Source organism: Amphiprion ocellaris, chromosome 23 (assembly GCF_022539595.1).
Source record: "Amphiprion ocellaris isolate individual 3 ecotype Okinawa chromosome 23, ASM2253959v1, whole genome shotgun sequence".
Lineage (NCBI taxonomy): Eukaryota > Metazoa > Chordata > Actinopteri > Pomacentridae > Amphiprion > Amphiprion ocellaris.
In genome coordinates this window covers 14,791,315-14,806,527 of record NC_072788.1, presented here as the reverse complement: position 1 = coordinate 14,806,527, position 15,213 = coordinate 14,791,315, and the positions used below count along the sequence as shown (strand labels likewise).

Sequence of the window (15,213 nt, the reverse complement as noted above, 5' to 3'; positions counted from 1 at the left end):
AAAAAGGGGATCAGGAGAGAGCTGGGTGTATGAATAATGGTGAGAAACCCTGGACGTAGAGGATGGATTGTAACTGTGTGCGTGGATGCCTCATTTGTGCGCTTGTGTTAAAGAGAAAGATAGAGAGAGAATCTGGTGAACAGATGAAGCTGTTACAGGGTCTGCTGATGTCATTAATGTTAAAACAGACGGAGGCAGTGCAGAGAAGCAGGTGTTATTGCTATGAAAAATGTACTTTTGTGGGAATGTGCGCTCATTCCTTTCATTTTTCACACAGTCATTTGTATAATTATATGAGCACACATATTTCTTGACTCTCTGAGTTAAATGATTTTGACTTGCTTGTCAAGCTTTTATTTTGTTTTAATCAGAATGACTGCTTTTGTACACAATAGGATTGGGCATTAATCATTGTCTTGGTGAAGCTGACACTCCAGGCAGTACGCCCACTGGAAAAATATTAATTTAAAGTATTTGGACTCAGTCTAAATGACAAGCATAAAGCACATTAAAGCTCCCCATTTAAAATCTCACGTAAATGCAGAAGGATTAGTGGGAAGGTGTACTTCAAAATCTGAAATTGCATGTAAACGTTATATGTAACGATATGAATAAGACCATTTTAGTTAAGCTTTGTGTACTGTGATGAACTTGTGATTGCAGCAGGAGAAATATCTTTTGGTACAACAAAACACCACAGTCCAAAACCCCATTGCAGGTTTTGTTGTGACCTAGAGGCCAACGACAGTCATGTTTTCTGTATTTGCACCAAACTAAAGCGTTTCTGAGACCATGTAAATGCAACCATAAAAGATGTTATAGGGTATGTCATCCCAAAGAACTGCACTGTGATTTATCTAGGAAATACTCAGCAGGCTAATAAAAGAGGTGACACCTGGAAAAAATTGCACAGAATTAGGAAAAAAAAAGCCGTAAGAAGAAAATGGTGTGAAAGTGACCCTATGGGAAAAGAGCAAGGGTTTGGAAATGTGTACCTACCTGCTGAAAGTGACAGGAAATATTTTTGACAGGAATTAGGAAAAGTGGTTAATTTACACGTACAATATGATCTGGGTCAAATAATATTTTACTAGAAAGCACTATATATTTATACTTATGTCTAAATAGCCTTCAAAAACAGTTTATTCAGCATTATAAGTTCATTTATAAACAGAATTTTAATGTTTAAATCAGTGTTTGAGTTATATTGACCCACTTATTTGTAGAAATGCATAATACTCGGTTTTACATAAAGATTCTTCCTCTTCAAGAACGGCTGTCAGTTTACAGCATTGTCCAAACTAATATGAGTATTTTGCAAAACAGGCCTCTCATCAATACTGTTTTTGGTAGCTCAGAGATTTTTTAAAACTCCTATGGTTCAGTTTCTGCAGTTTCAAGGCCTCCACAAAAAATTAATTGAGATTCTTCCTCCATCTAGAAAAATATCTGTATTAGTGTGTTCAAGGCTTCGCTTAGATAAAAATACACACTGCCTTATTTGAAATTTTGAGCCCTAACTTGCACTGTTTGTTCAACACAAACTTTTAGGTTTGTACTGAACAGTATTTTTACTAAATAGTCACATAAACTAAACATGCACTGTCATGATTCTGGACCAAATAGCCAATTTTATCCAGTGCACCTTGACACAAGTAAAAACATTTTTTCTTCAAGGGCAGTTTTAGAGGTAATAAGACTGTGATTGGCTCCTACAGGCTGTTGTGAACATTTTTATAAGCTGCCACTTCAGACTAATCTTGCTATAAAGGAGTATATGAAGGTCGCTCTGCCAAATAGTCTAAATATCGTAGAGTTAGATGGTTTTCTCTTGGCACTCTAGCTGCACCCAAACAGCCAGGGTGGTGACAGACAACAAACCAGACTTCTTCAGTGTTCCAGCCCACAGCGAGCCCCATACAATCTACTTATTCTGGCTCCGCGCATAAATAACACCACCAGTGTTCACGTATGCATTTATGTATTCACAAACACAGTCCCCAACCTTCATGTCTCACTCACTGAAAACCCCAAATGATCATTCTCCACCTGTCTGCAGAGGTGCACCCCCATCAGACACACACTCTGACACACACACCCGTTCATACACATACACTGTAATAACAGGTTGCTGCGGCTGCTTCGGGTCCACACGACGTCAGCCCAGCGCTGCTTCGACGTCAGTGTTTTGTTTTTCCAGGCCCACACCCTGATGCCAGCTCTATATATAGTAATGAGTCTGTAGACACACGTACAAACAGACACACACACACACACACACACACACACACACAGGCTAAATATAAAGGGAGACTCCAGCAGGCCAGACGTGTGTCAGCCCTGTTGGAACGACGTCGCTACTGTTAATGGATTGGAGTTAAACCAAAGGTCAATCACTCACTTTCCTTCTGTTTTTTTTTAAATTCCATCTTTGTCTCTCACACTTATTGCAGATGTTTCCATTGTTCTCTGTCCACAACCTGTGTGTCAGCCCACAGACACACAGCAACACACTCATACACTCGTCTCATCACAGCTGCCTTTCACCATGCTCTATCCATCACTCTCTGCAAATTCACTTTTTTTTAATCCATCCAGACTGAATTTTCCTCTTCAGTCCCCAGAGCTGATTTTTTTCCTGCTGCCATGTGATGCCCAGACACACCATTCCTATGTCAACATATCTTTGTTTAACATAACGGCTATGGTTTACTAAGAGTGACTCATTTAGTCCTGGAAAATCAAGCAAGGTCAAGACTGCCCTCTGCAGGATCAGTAGATATAATCCAGTCAAGTTTATTTATATAGCACATTCTAAAACAATCAGAGTTGACCACAGTACTGTAAATGTTATTTAAAAAAAAGGCAGCCACAATAATAAGTGCCAGAAAGCAAGACAGAAAACAGGAGAAAAACTTGTAAAATCAATTTGTAAAACAAAAAAATGAGACGGAACAGAATGACAACTTGTCAGATCATTTTCTAAAAAAATAAATAATACAAATAAGACCACTAGCAGCAGCCAGAAGGCACTGAAAACGTAAATGTCTTGAGATTTTTCTGAAAAGTGTCAATGGAAGAGGAACGTTTAGTTCAAAGAGGAAGGCTGTTCCAAAGTTTTTGAGCTGCCACGGCAAAGGTGCGATCTTCATTACCCATAAGCCTCAATTATGGCAGAGTTAAAAGTGTTTTTTCCGAGCACCAAAGCGGCATAGAGGTAGATAAACATGACGCTTTTTAAAGGAATACAAGAGCATTAGCATGTGGTCTGTATTTCACAGCTCTAACACTTTTGAGTGAAGATGAAGATTCTTAACTTGAAAAAAATAAATTAATGAGCTAGATATGAGTCAGAAAGGGAAATAAATACAACTCTCAAAGTTCTGATTTATATATTCGTTGATTTGGGAGATTCATTTGACTGTCTGATGTAGCCGTATATGCACACACAAAAAATAGAGTGTTATTGTCTTTGTAGATTAAGGAAAATGATTAATCAGTAAATTTAGCTTTCATTTTAGTCTGTGTTCGATCTGCAGTAGGTATAAACATTGCATTGATAAGTTGCTCATCAAAAGTACTCCATGTCATACTACCCTGTTTTACAGTTACAGCAGTGATCCTATTTTGCAGTCAGAGCACCATGACGGATCTACAGTAATAAGTTGTTGTATTTGTGTGACCAACTCGTGTATTGTGTGTTTGTTTTACCTCTCAGGTGGTCGCCTCACTGTAACCAGTAGCCATAGTCCAGGCTCCCTGTTCCCAGTAGGAGAGACGCTGGTCCAGTACACTGCTACTGATGCAGCAGGAAACAGCCGCACATGCAACCTTACCGTGTCCGTGCAAGGTATCATAGTGACACATTCTAACTTTTTTACAAGATCGTCATTAAATCCTGTGGAAATGTTTCACGTCTTCATTAATTAATGCCACATGTTATTAATATACATCCTTTATTTACTGTGTTCTTCAACGGTGTGCTTTTTTCTGCTCCTAGATGAGTTTTCCTGTCGTTTTGCTGTATTTTTACCCTTAAGATTAACTACAAAATACATGCCAAATAAATATGAACAAGTGTGTGTTGATAGTTTGTGTTGTTTGGAGACAGATTAAATGAAATGATACTTGCAGTAATTCAATCGTAATGTATTAAAATGTATTTGCAATGAGTGCATACTATATTTCCATTATAGATTTATTCTGTGCTGAGTAATTATGATATTTTCAAATGCTGTCCTCTAACTTGCAAGCGTTCTATTTTTGTTTGCAAAGGAACAACTTGTGAACAGCCGTATGTCCCAGTGAATGGAGACTTCATCTGTACTGAGGAGGAGGAGGGAGTTAACTGCACTCTGCACTGTAAGGATGGTTACAGCTTCACTCAGGATGCAGTCCACAGCTACTTCTGCGCCTACAACGGTGTGTGGGAGCCTCCCTACTCTTCAGACAGACCAGACTGCTCTTGTAAGTGCTGCACAAGTTATTCTGTTACCACATTTGAAAGATTTATTGTGTACATTAAGATGTTTCTGCATGTACACATAAATTTAGGATTTCCACTTGATGTTTACCGATGTTTTTGCACAATTTTAGACAAACATAAAGTAAAAGACTGGGCTACATAATGTCATTTTTCTCCTCCCCAGTGAACCGAATAGCAAACAATGGATTTAAGCCCTTTGAGATGCTGTTTAAAGCATCCCGCTGTGATGATGTGGACCTGGTCAAGTCTTTTACTGGGGAGTTCAACAGCAAACTGGGAGGAATGGTGAGGACCTGTTTATTCACACACACAAACACACCAATTAGCTGGAATTCAACTCTCGAATACATGTTTGTGTTGTCCTTCCTTTTAACAGCTTCCCAACATTTGTAGCAGCGATGATGTAACCTGCAAACTGGAGGTGATGTCACAGGGTCATTGTCTGGAGTACAATTACGACTATGAGAACGGATTTTCCATTGGTAGGATTTACATACATTAAACCACCAAATGTCCCACTTATATTTTAATTGAAGCATCATAGCAGCTAATTATTCTTTCCTCTTCTTATTCAACATTCATCAGCACCGGGGGGTTGGAGCAACAGCTGGGGTCCTCAGGGTGCCCAGGATTATGCCTACTTTGAGTCAGGCTTTGCCACAGGCAGCCGGCAGCTCCCCGGCCGACAGCCAGACCGCAGCGTGCAACCTCAGCATCGCACCAAGAGGCACAGAAAGATCACAGGCCCCACCAGAGATCAGAAGATCCAGATCTTTTTCAACATCACAGGTAGAATGAAAGTGATTTTCTGAGGGCTGACCTTTACTGTGAGTCGTCACAACGTTGACAGTCATAAACGTTTTAAATAGGATGACGGAGAATGTATATTGAAGTTAACACAAGCGACTCAAATAATGTGAATTTCAACATAATGAGAACCAAATATTTATTGAATATAGTAAAGAAAGTAGGATGCTTCAGGTTTAAGGTTTTTTTGGTGTAGCATTTATATCTACTTTTTAATTTGTAGATGATTGCATGCTATATTTTATATCCATTATGTGCTTTTTTTAAAGTTTAACACCATCCGTTGTTACCGTAGTTCAGTCCTTTAAACTTTGGCCATTCTCCCAGCAAGCATCCCTCTGCCCCTGTCGAGGAACGACTCAGTTGAAGTGGCCAATCAGAAAAGGCTCCTACGGACTCTGGAGCAACTTACCAATCGACTGAAACGGACACTGGCCAAGCAGCCGCTGTCCAGCTTCCACTTGTCCTCCGAGATGATTGTAGCTGATCCCAAATCGCTGGAGAGCAAGAAAGCGTCTCTCTACTGCAGGCCGGGTTCAGTGCTCAAAGGCAGAATGTGTGGTAAGTGGGACAAGACTGAGTAAACGATACACCCATCAAAACTCATTTAATCACCTTACTTGTGTACAAAGATTTACTTCCCCTAATACCAGTATGAGTACACAACCTAATAATGCTGTGAAAGACTTATGTGTCTCAGTAAATCACTAATTGTGACTGATCTTGCAGTCCAATGTCCAGTGGGAACATACTTCTCTCTGGAATATAATGAGTGTGAGAGCTGCTGGCTGGGCTCCTACCAGGACCAGGAAGGTCAGCTGGAGTGCAAGTCCTGTCCTGAAGGGACCTCCACGGCCTATCTTCACTCCCGCAGCATAAGCGAGTGCAAAGGTACAATGCATTCACGTGTACACAGATTTGTGTCTTTGAATGTTTAAATGAAAAAGTATTCACATTTTTATTCATAGTTCCAAAACATACATTTTTTTGTCATACTTGTTTTCATTCCAAAATCCAAAATATACTATTTGTTAATTGTATAACTAATGTTGTTTTTATGTGTTTTCAGTTCTTTTTACTGACTTTCTGGTGAATTGAATGTGTTTACAGGGCAGTGTAAGCCCGGCAGCCGCTCTCTGAATGGGTTGGAGATCTGTGAGTCATGCCCGCTGGGTCACTTCCAGCCTGGTTTCGGCGCCAGGGAGTGTCTGGTCTGTCCTGACGAGACTTCCACCGTCACGAGAGGCGCAGTGGACGAGGCCGAGTGTGGAGGTGATACAGTTTGACAGCGCAAAGTACACAGCCTTAATGTCCTATCGGCTTAAATTACTTCAACTTTGACAATCCCCAATCATTCTTGAGTTATTTAGAAAGCCGCTGGGCAAGAAAACCAATATAATTATGGCTTCTAAGCAAAAATGTGTCTGTTAGTATTTGGCAATTATGTGCAATTAAATTAAAAAAGCAAATTCCTACTTGGAAATTTATATGATTGCCATTTGAAGCTGGATGGATAGATCTGGAAACTTAGAAATTTTGCTACCAGTTTTCCAATTAAAATACATAAATAACCTATAACCTTTCAGATGTGAACTTTGAGCTTTCAGATGTTTTCCTACCAGCAAATGCCACATTTAAAACATTTTTAGGTGATCCTGGCTCTTTACCTGCACCTTTATAATGATCCACTTTTTCTTTTTTTTTTTTCTGGTGCACTTTCTCTGGTCTCTCTCCTATAGTCCCCTGTTCAGCCGGTCATTTCTCTCGCACTGGTCTGGTGCCCTGTTACCCTTGTCCTAGAGATTACTACCAGCCCGAACATGGCCGCTCCTTCTGCCTCTCCTGTCCTTTCTACGGAACCACCACGATTACCGGAGCGACCACGATACAGCACTGCTCCAGTAAGTGTCCCTGGCCAGAAGTCATACAAACTACACAATGCCCCATGATACATGATAATGGTTTGTTTTTGGGACTTAATAAAGACGTTGTATTAAGGCTGAAAGTTATACATAATTAAGAGTGTGGCTGCTCTGAGTGACAAGTGGGTGCAGTCACAGGACAGTCTATGACATTCATTTTGTCACCAGTCCTCTTCTGCCATCAGTCATAAACTGGGCACAGGCTAAACACTTGCTAATCATCTGCTTATTGATAAATATTACATTTTACCCTAAACGCCTCACATGCTGGCGATGGTAGATGCTAACCAGGTGGATGCAGCATACTTTGGCAGCTGTGCGACCAGAAATTTGTTGGAAAACAGTGAAAAGAGCGTTCTACACAGATTTATCCAAGTTGAAACTGAGTGATTTTATGAACTGCATTGTTTTCTATTTGGAGATTTTTCTATCAGCAGATCACATTTTAATGTCAGTACCAAAGTCGGTCATGTTTATGTAGTCAGAACTGTCATCGCTGTTTAAATGTGCACCATCCAGATTGAATGTGGGGCTGCTTTTTCTTCTTACCGGACTCGGTGGAGATCTTTCTGCCTGCACCTGAACACTTTTACCAGTGTGTCAGTTCTCTATCTCTCCTCCAGCCTCCTCCTCCCTCCTCTCTAGGTTATTAACATAATCAGCTATAAATCGTTTCATCATTAGGTCACGGTAACAGTGGAACTAACAGTTTACACATCAGGCAGGAAGAGAGTGGGACAATGTGGAAGAAATAGTACTATTTTCAATCACACTAACTTGTGCAGTAGCTACCTGTGCCAATGGAAGTGGCAGCTAATGGTCACCATTCATACACACCATTCGCACACTCTCAAGTCAGGAGCCCTGTATGCAGAAATTTAACAGTGTTAACTGAGAGGGTATTTGTGGCCACAATATTTAGATTACATGCCCTTTGTTCTTTATGTCTTCTTGGAGCTGATATGGCTCCGTCTTCTGTAAGTTGGTGCCTACATTAAAATTGTTGGAACAAGAAAATTCATAATTGTACATGGTATAAAATGATGTCTGGTTAATGACTGAAATAAGGTGGGTCGGTCTAGAAGCAGTATTAAGCTATTGTCTCCCCTCTGGATGCTGATTGAATCCTTTAAAACCCACCTCTGTGTATCAAAGACACATTTAAGTGTTTTTTTTTTTTTTATGAAAATGTAAAATAGCCTCTCTGTCACACATAGAGCTCTCTAACTAATCTATGACTTTGTTCAACACTACTCTGTGCTATAATGGCAAGTTGTAATAATGGAGTAATTCAGCCATAGATGTTCAAGCCAGAAACCAATTCTAAAGCAGAGTAATGATATAGAAAGCCTCACCATGCAAATTTACAGGATTTGTTCTTTGGATATGTTACGTATGAAACCCCAGACGTCTGACTCTGTCATTATAGACTTCAGAGCGGGAATACTCAGCTAATGACTTCATGATATAGCTTGTGGTTTAATAAAAGACATCTTAACAAAGTAAACAATTGATTTTCATCGGAGGGGGTCGTTAATGAATGGTGTGAAAAAAATGTCTACCTTGATGCACATTCAGAATTATGAAAACAGGAAGAACCACGTCAGTTTACCGGTTGTACCGACTGACTCCAAATTTTGCCAGTAAGGTGCCTATTAAAGATATTCATTGCTTCAGACTTGATTTAATGTGACTTTTAAAAGCAGACTCTTAAATGTCAGTGAATTTTGCATAAATAAAGTCAGCCATCTTCAAATGAGTGTTCAGTAGTTAGTTAAAACTTAGACTTTACTGCTAAGAATTTGTCTCAGCCGTAATTCCACTTCAACTCTGATGTGAGCAGATGTTTTGACTTTAGAGATGTTGTAATTTAACATCATTCTGCTGTGTTAAGTGAAGTGACCCATGTTAAATACCTACAGGACAAACAAAGTGAAGGCAGCAGAGAATAAAATATAAGGAGCTGCTGTGAGTCTGTGTGAAAACTTGCTGCCATCGCTCCAGTTGTGTGGCGCCTGATCTGTGTTGTGACAGCTCAGTCCAATTGGAAACAGGATTACTGCACGGGATCGGGGGAAATGGAAATAATGTGGCTTTTATTGCTCTGGAGTAGAATGGAAATGAATAACACTGCATGCCTGAAGTGTGGGAATGAACAGCGGTTTGGACATGCTGCCAGTTTTGAATAAGAATACAGGCTTTTGTTCAGCTGGATGTCAAACGTCTGCCGGTCTGGTAGCAAAGGGAAAGATCCTTGCTGTGTTTTTCCGACTTGACTTTGCTTATATTGTCTGCATTTTCTCCGGGTGTTGTTGTCAGGTTTTGGCTCCAGCTTTCTTCCAAAGGAGGAGAGTGTAACTGCTGCTCCAGAGGTGGAGGTCAGTGAGGACTACCAAGCCAGCAGTCAGGTTAGTCTTTATCTTTTATAAACTTTTATTATTTCTGACTTTTCTGAAAACTCAGTGTGCACCATCAGTTATAGTACGTTAATGTCCAAGATCCAAAGCACGACAAAGGATGTTTTTCGTTCGGATTTGCTAGATTCAATAGATTGTTGAACAGTTTTTGTAATTAAACGAGCACATAGAAATGATCAAAAGCCAATATACAATCTTTTTGTATTATCTCTGAAGCTTCTGGAGCTTTAAAAATATCTGTGTTTTGAAACCTAGTGCTTACATAATTTAGGAAAACCTTAAATATGACAACAGAAATATGACAATAAAAGCTGTAGCCATATTCTTAAAATAAAAATGTATGATAGCGTTGTCTGAACTGCTGTTCCCGCAGGTTTTCCACGAGTGCTTCCTGAATCCATGTCAGAATAAGGGGACTTGTGAGGAGGTTGGAGCGGGATACGTCTGCACCTGCATGCCTGGGTTCACAGGTAAATCACCAGTCAGGGATTCACCCGCTGTCATGTGATTACCATTCATTGATTAGCAGCTGTAGTGAAGAAGGAGGCCTTTTAAACATGATGGGTTTGTGTGTTGCGTTTCCTATCATTGCTATGTAATACCCAACAGTAACACTATTATTTCAGTGTTGGAATTTCTTGCATCGGACATTAATCTCAACCAAAGCAGTACTGTGTGTGACAAGCATTGGTTTCATATTCTGACATTACTCCCTCAGGTGCCAAGTGTGAGGTTGACATAGACGAGTGCGACTCTGCTCCATGTCAGAATGGAGGCCTATGTAAGGACGGTATGGGAGACTTCCAGTGTCAGTGCAAGCCTGGATTTTTAGGTAAGAGACATTTAAGAAGAGACATTTAAACATTTTATGAAGCTAAGGCCAACTGGTCAACAAGAGATATGTTTGTATGCTTATTTCAAGGTCTTGAAAAGGCTTAGAGATTTGACTTACAGGTCATTGACTACACATTTTACGTAGCTGTAAAAACAGTGAATTTCTTGTTTATATGAGGGGTGATTGACATGTTCCGAGACAGTGCCTATAAAGATTTAAAACAATGCCAAATTAAAATTTACCTGCCATCTCCATTAATATCTCCTAAACTGTGTCAGTTTGGGGAAGAGGACGAATCACAGCTAGCCAAGGATGGGTGGGGAGCAACGGTTGCATTGCTGTGGCCAAAAAAAAAACAGCATTAGGCTGGTGCACAGCACACACATGCCATAGTGTCACAGTTCAGATCACTCGCACAGAATGTTCTCCCTCAAATATGTCATGATGTTATGCCCTGACAATCTGATCCTGTGGGACTAATTTCTGGTGCACAGCCATGCGAATGTCCAGGAAAATGATCAACACGCTGCTGGTTCGCTCCTGCCCTGACCTCGGCTCTTCCACTGTGCGGCTACGACCCGCAGTTTCTTTTCTGGGTGGCAGCTGCAGACCCACTTCTTGGCTGTTTACTGACACAGAATGTGATGTTTTCTTCTCTGCTCCTGTTTGAGTTTGAGGTCCAAGGACAAATTACAAATGCAGAACTGCCAGTGGTCACAAAAACTTCTGTAACAGCGTTAGCGATGTCACGCAACATCTCATGACAGTCACGACTTGTACGTGTCTTACACACAAGACCATGATGGGGTCTATGCACACACACCACAAACAGCCTCTGAACTTTCTGATCACCCTTCGTATGTGTATATTACTTACTCTACACGTACTGAAAACCAAATTAAGAACTTTTAATGTGCAAAAACTTCCTTTTTTTAATGAATAATAATGACATGATGATGGTCATATCCTTAACCAAATACTGTATTGCACATTTGTGCTTATTCTCTTTCTCTGACACTTTACTTTTGCCTTTGTTTCAGGCTCTTTGTGTGAGGCGGAGGTAAACGAGTGCGTCTCCTCCCCCTGTCTGAATGAAGGTGTGTGTGTGGACGAGGTCAACAAGTTCAAATGCAGCTGTGCCGCCGGCTTCACAGGTTAGATATCTGAACTCACACTGACAACTGATCATCAAACAGTTAGAGCAACAGTTCAACTTTCTGCTTAACATCGGGTAATTATTAATGTGGAATATTAAACCACTGACTTCATTCTCACGTTTCAACAGGATCTCGTTGTGAACTGGAAATCAACGAGTGCCTGTCAAACCCCTGTCTGAATGGAGGTGTGTGCGAGGACTTGACAGGTGGCTACAGCTGTAATTGCGCCGTTGGATTCTCAGGGGATAGCTGTGAGATCAACATTGATGAATGTTACAGCACTCCCTGTCTGAACGGAGGATCGTGTCTGGATGCTGTTAACAATTTCAGGTAATAGTATGAGTTGGTAACTGTTCAAAATAAACACTTTCTGTGTTGCTGTTCGTATATGTTTCATGCTTATACATCACTTTAACCATCGTGTTGTCCTGCGTGTCAAAATTGACCCGTTTTAAAGTTTGAAAATGTGGAGAAAAAAATAAAAAAATTTCACAGTTAAACTTTTGACGTCCACATTTTCAACATTTTTGGGAAATCTTTGAACATTTTTTGGTGGGAAAAAAAAAAGTTAAAAATGTTTCTCAGGAGCATTCACATAAAAATCAACTAAAATCGAGCGAATTTTGCTGGATTTTGGTTGATTTTTATGTGAATGTTCTTAAAGAAAATATTAGAAGTTTTACTGATATATAGGTGGTCACTTTAGATATTTTTAGGATTTTTTTGGAAAATTTTTACTCATTTTTTGAGAAGAATTTTCAGAATTTCTTGCCAAATTTGGGGGATTTTTTAAAAATAAAATTTTTAGGGGAAACTTTTAAGGAATTATTGGAATTTTCTTCCTGAAGGTTTTGCAAATTTTCAGAAATTTGGGGAATTTTTTGGCTGAATTTTTGGATTTTTTTCAGACAAGAAAACTATGTTTTTTGGTGCCTGTAAATGAGGACAACAGGAGGATTAAATACATGGATATAGGTCAAACATCATGTTTCTAGATGCACTAAGCTCAGAGAAACTGGTAAGACCTCTGAGGAAATTCTCATCTGAAAATAAAGAGGAATTACACGTCCCTGTCTTCGTTGGCTGTTTTTTTAGGTGTCAGTGTGTGGAGGGCTACCGAGGCCGGCTGTGTGAGGTGGATGTGGACGAGTGTGATCCTAACCCCTGTGTGAACGGGGCCAGCTGCTTCGATGGTTTGGGGGCCTACACCTGCCGCTGCCTCCCTGGGTTCAACGGAACCAGGTGTGAGACAGGTACTATAGGACAGATGACACATCACCATGGCAACTCTAGAGAGGGAAGACAGGGAAAGAGATAATTCATGTAAATTTTATCCAGCTGTCACTTACACCTGGCTGTGTATTTCTATTAAAGCACAGCTCGGGCATGCATTCATTATCGTTTTTTTTTTTTTTTTTAAATTCATCTGACACAAAGCTGACTGGCCATCATTTTTTGGCATTTCTCTATTTTTACATCATTACTGTTCTCAATAAACATGCTGAAAATACAAACACCTTTATAATGTTTTTAAGGTGTCATTGCAGCATTAGATTTGTTACAATCAAACTGTTTCCCCTGATGTTTTAGTATTTGACTACAATAAATTTTCTTGTTTTTCATAACAAAACACCAGAGTTAAGATGTGAATCTAAAGAGAAATGAAATGTGGGATAATGGAAAAAGTATTTTGACATTTTATTTTATATTTTACACAAGTTTGGCTCAAAGCCTTTTCTTCATGTGGCAAACTTCTAGTTGCAATTATCTACTAATCAGGAGTTAAAGAGAAGAGGGAATTTTTTTTTAGTTTCCCCAAGAGGTAAAGGTGTTTGCATTTCACACAAAAACGGGAGCTAAAGCAAGAGAGAATCTAAATTAATTTTCTTGGGCTCGTTAACATTTTGTCTTTTCACTCCATGTGTGGTCAGGATGAAACCACACATTTTGAAAATGTTTATTGATAATGCTTATCCTGTTTATTTGTGAATTAATTATTTTAAAAGTAGTACATATTTTACGGTGTTTTCACTCCTTGTATAAATTGTTTTCTCATCTGTCCTATCAGAGATGTCCTCTGCCTTCAACTTGGACTTTGAGGTGTCTGGTATCCATGGTTACGTGATGATGGACGGAGTGATGCCGGCGCTGACGGAAATCACCTGCACCTTCTGGATGAGATCAGTGGACACCACCAATTATGGCACACCTGTGTCCTACGCTGTGGAGGGCAGTGACAACGCTTTCCTTCTAATAGACTACAACGGGTCAGTGTTGTAGCAAGTTCGAAACACAAATTTATCCATGTACTCTAACATTTCATACATGCACTCCTACTTATATGTCCTTGACCAATTTGTCTGTCTTCCTATTGTCTGATTTTCCTACAGGTGGGTGCTGTATGTGAATGGTAAGGAGCGGATCACTGACTGCCCTGCAGTGAACACGGGTCAGTGGTACCATATTGGGGTGTCCTGGAGGAGCTGGGATGGCGACTGGAGAATCTACATCAATGGAAAGCCCTCAGACGGAGGCAAAGGCCTGTCAGTCGGCACCACTATCCCAGGTGTAGTGCTATCCTCGGCCTGGTCACCTTTCTGCCAAGACAGATGTTTTTCCATATCATTGAAATATTCAATAGCACAAAAAATTTGTTTAATTTAATAAAACCATGGCTAAGACTTACACAGTTATCTTTATCATTAGTAGAAACTTTATAATAGGCTTCACTAATGTCACTGTTTAGTTCATAGGCAGTTTGCAAATCAATTATTGATATTAAGAAAGTGTTGCACAAAGCTGATCCGCCTTGTTTATAGAGGTTTTGCTGACAATTTCTTTAGGTTTACAAATCGTTTGGACATTTCTAGCAAATACTCAGTATAGTGTATTGAAAGTTACCAACAGTAATCTATTAATAAATAGTTTACTAATGTCATCAGTATGTAATGAATGCTGAAAGAATGTTATTGCCTCCTACCAGCCATGATACCATATATAATCTATAGTCTTTTATATTTTATATTTATATCATCTTTTAGGTATTTTAAATTGCACTGAATAATGAAAGAATGACAAATTTAGCCGTACTAACAATTAGTAAGCATTATTAATTAAAATTTCATTATTTTTTAACAGTAAAACAATAAGTTGTATCAACTATCAATTTACAATTAGTTAAGAATTTTTATTGTGTTTAGTTTGATCTAGAATCTTGTCTATATTGTTTTCTATCTTTAAATTGAATAAAAACTGTGTCCATGTGGTTAACCTCGGTGCTCCTTGTGTCCTGTAGGTGGAGGGGCGCTAGTATTAGGTCAGGACCAGGATCAGAGGGGGGAGGGCTTCAACCCTGTGGAATCCTTCGTCGGTTCCATCAGCCAACTCAACATCTGGGACCGTGTTCTCACACCACAGCAGGTAAACATGAAAAATGCTCTCTTACTTTTATTTAGTTTTTTTACCACTGTATGATTCATAGTCAGTTTTAGCTCTAACTGTGATGTTATGATGTGAATTTATTTGACAATAATCAAGTGCAGAATTTTTACTTAAGTATTCATGGGTTATGTTTCTGTTGAGTCTTAAA

The 15,213-nt window shown here is 39.5% G+C and overlaps 1 protein-coding gene across 3 annotated transcripts in view; it reads left to right on the top strand.

The window, feature by feature from the left end:
- The window catches only part of svep1 (sushi, von Willebrand factor type A, EGF and pentraxin domain containing 1), a 101,073-nt gene that overhangs the window by 61,657 nt on the left and 24,203 nt on the right, over positions 1-15,213 (top strand). For all 3 annotated transcript variants that reach the window (XM_035947446.2, XM_023268649.3, XM_035947445.2), the window contains 18 exons: positions 3,719-3,850; positions 4,276-4,467; positions 4,650-4,771; positions 4,863-4,968; positions 5,072-5,275; positions 5,621-5,854; positions 6,023-6,184; positions 6,404-6,565; positions 7,033-7,194; positions 9,535-9,623; positions 10,006-10,102; positions 10,351-10,464; positions 11,508-11,621; positions 11,753-11,954; positions 12,720-12,877; positions 13,693-13,891; positions 14,015-14,190; positions 14,920-15,044. In XM_035947446.2, coding sequence (XP_035803339.2) covers positions 3,719-3,850; positions 4,276-4,467; positions 4,650-4,771; positions 4,863-4,968; positions 5,072-5,275; positions 5,621-5,854; positions 6,023-6,184; positions 6,404-6,565; positions 7,033-7,194; positions 9,535-9,623; positions 10,006-10,102; positions 10,351-10,464; positions 11,508-11,621; positions 11,753-11,954; positions 12,720-12,877; positions 13,693-13,891; positions 14,015-14,190; positions 14,920-15,044 — 2,750 coding nt within the window. The remainder of the gene's footprint in view (positions 1-3,718; positions 3,851-4,275; positions 4,468-4,649; positions 4,772-4,862; positions 4,969-5,071; positions 5,276-5,620; positions 5,855-6,022; positions 6,185-6,403; positions 6,566-7,032; positions 7,195-9,534; positions 9,624-10,005; positions 10,103-10,350; positions 10,465-11,507; positions 11,622-11,752; positions 11,955-12,719; positions 12,878-13,692; positions 13,892-14,014; positions 14,191-14,919; positions 15,045-15,213) is intronic.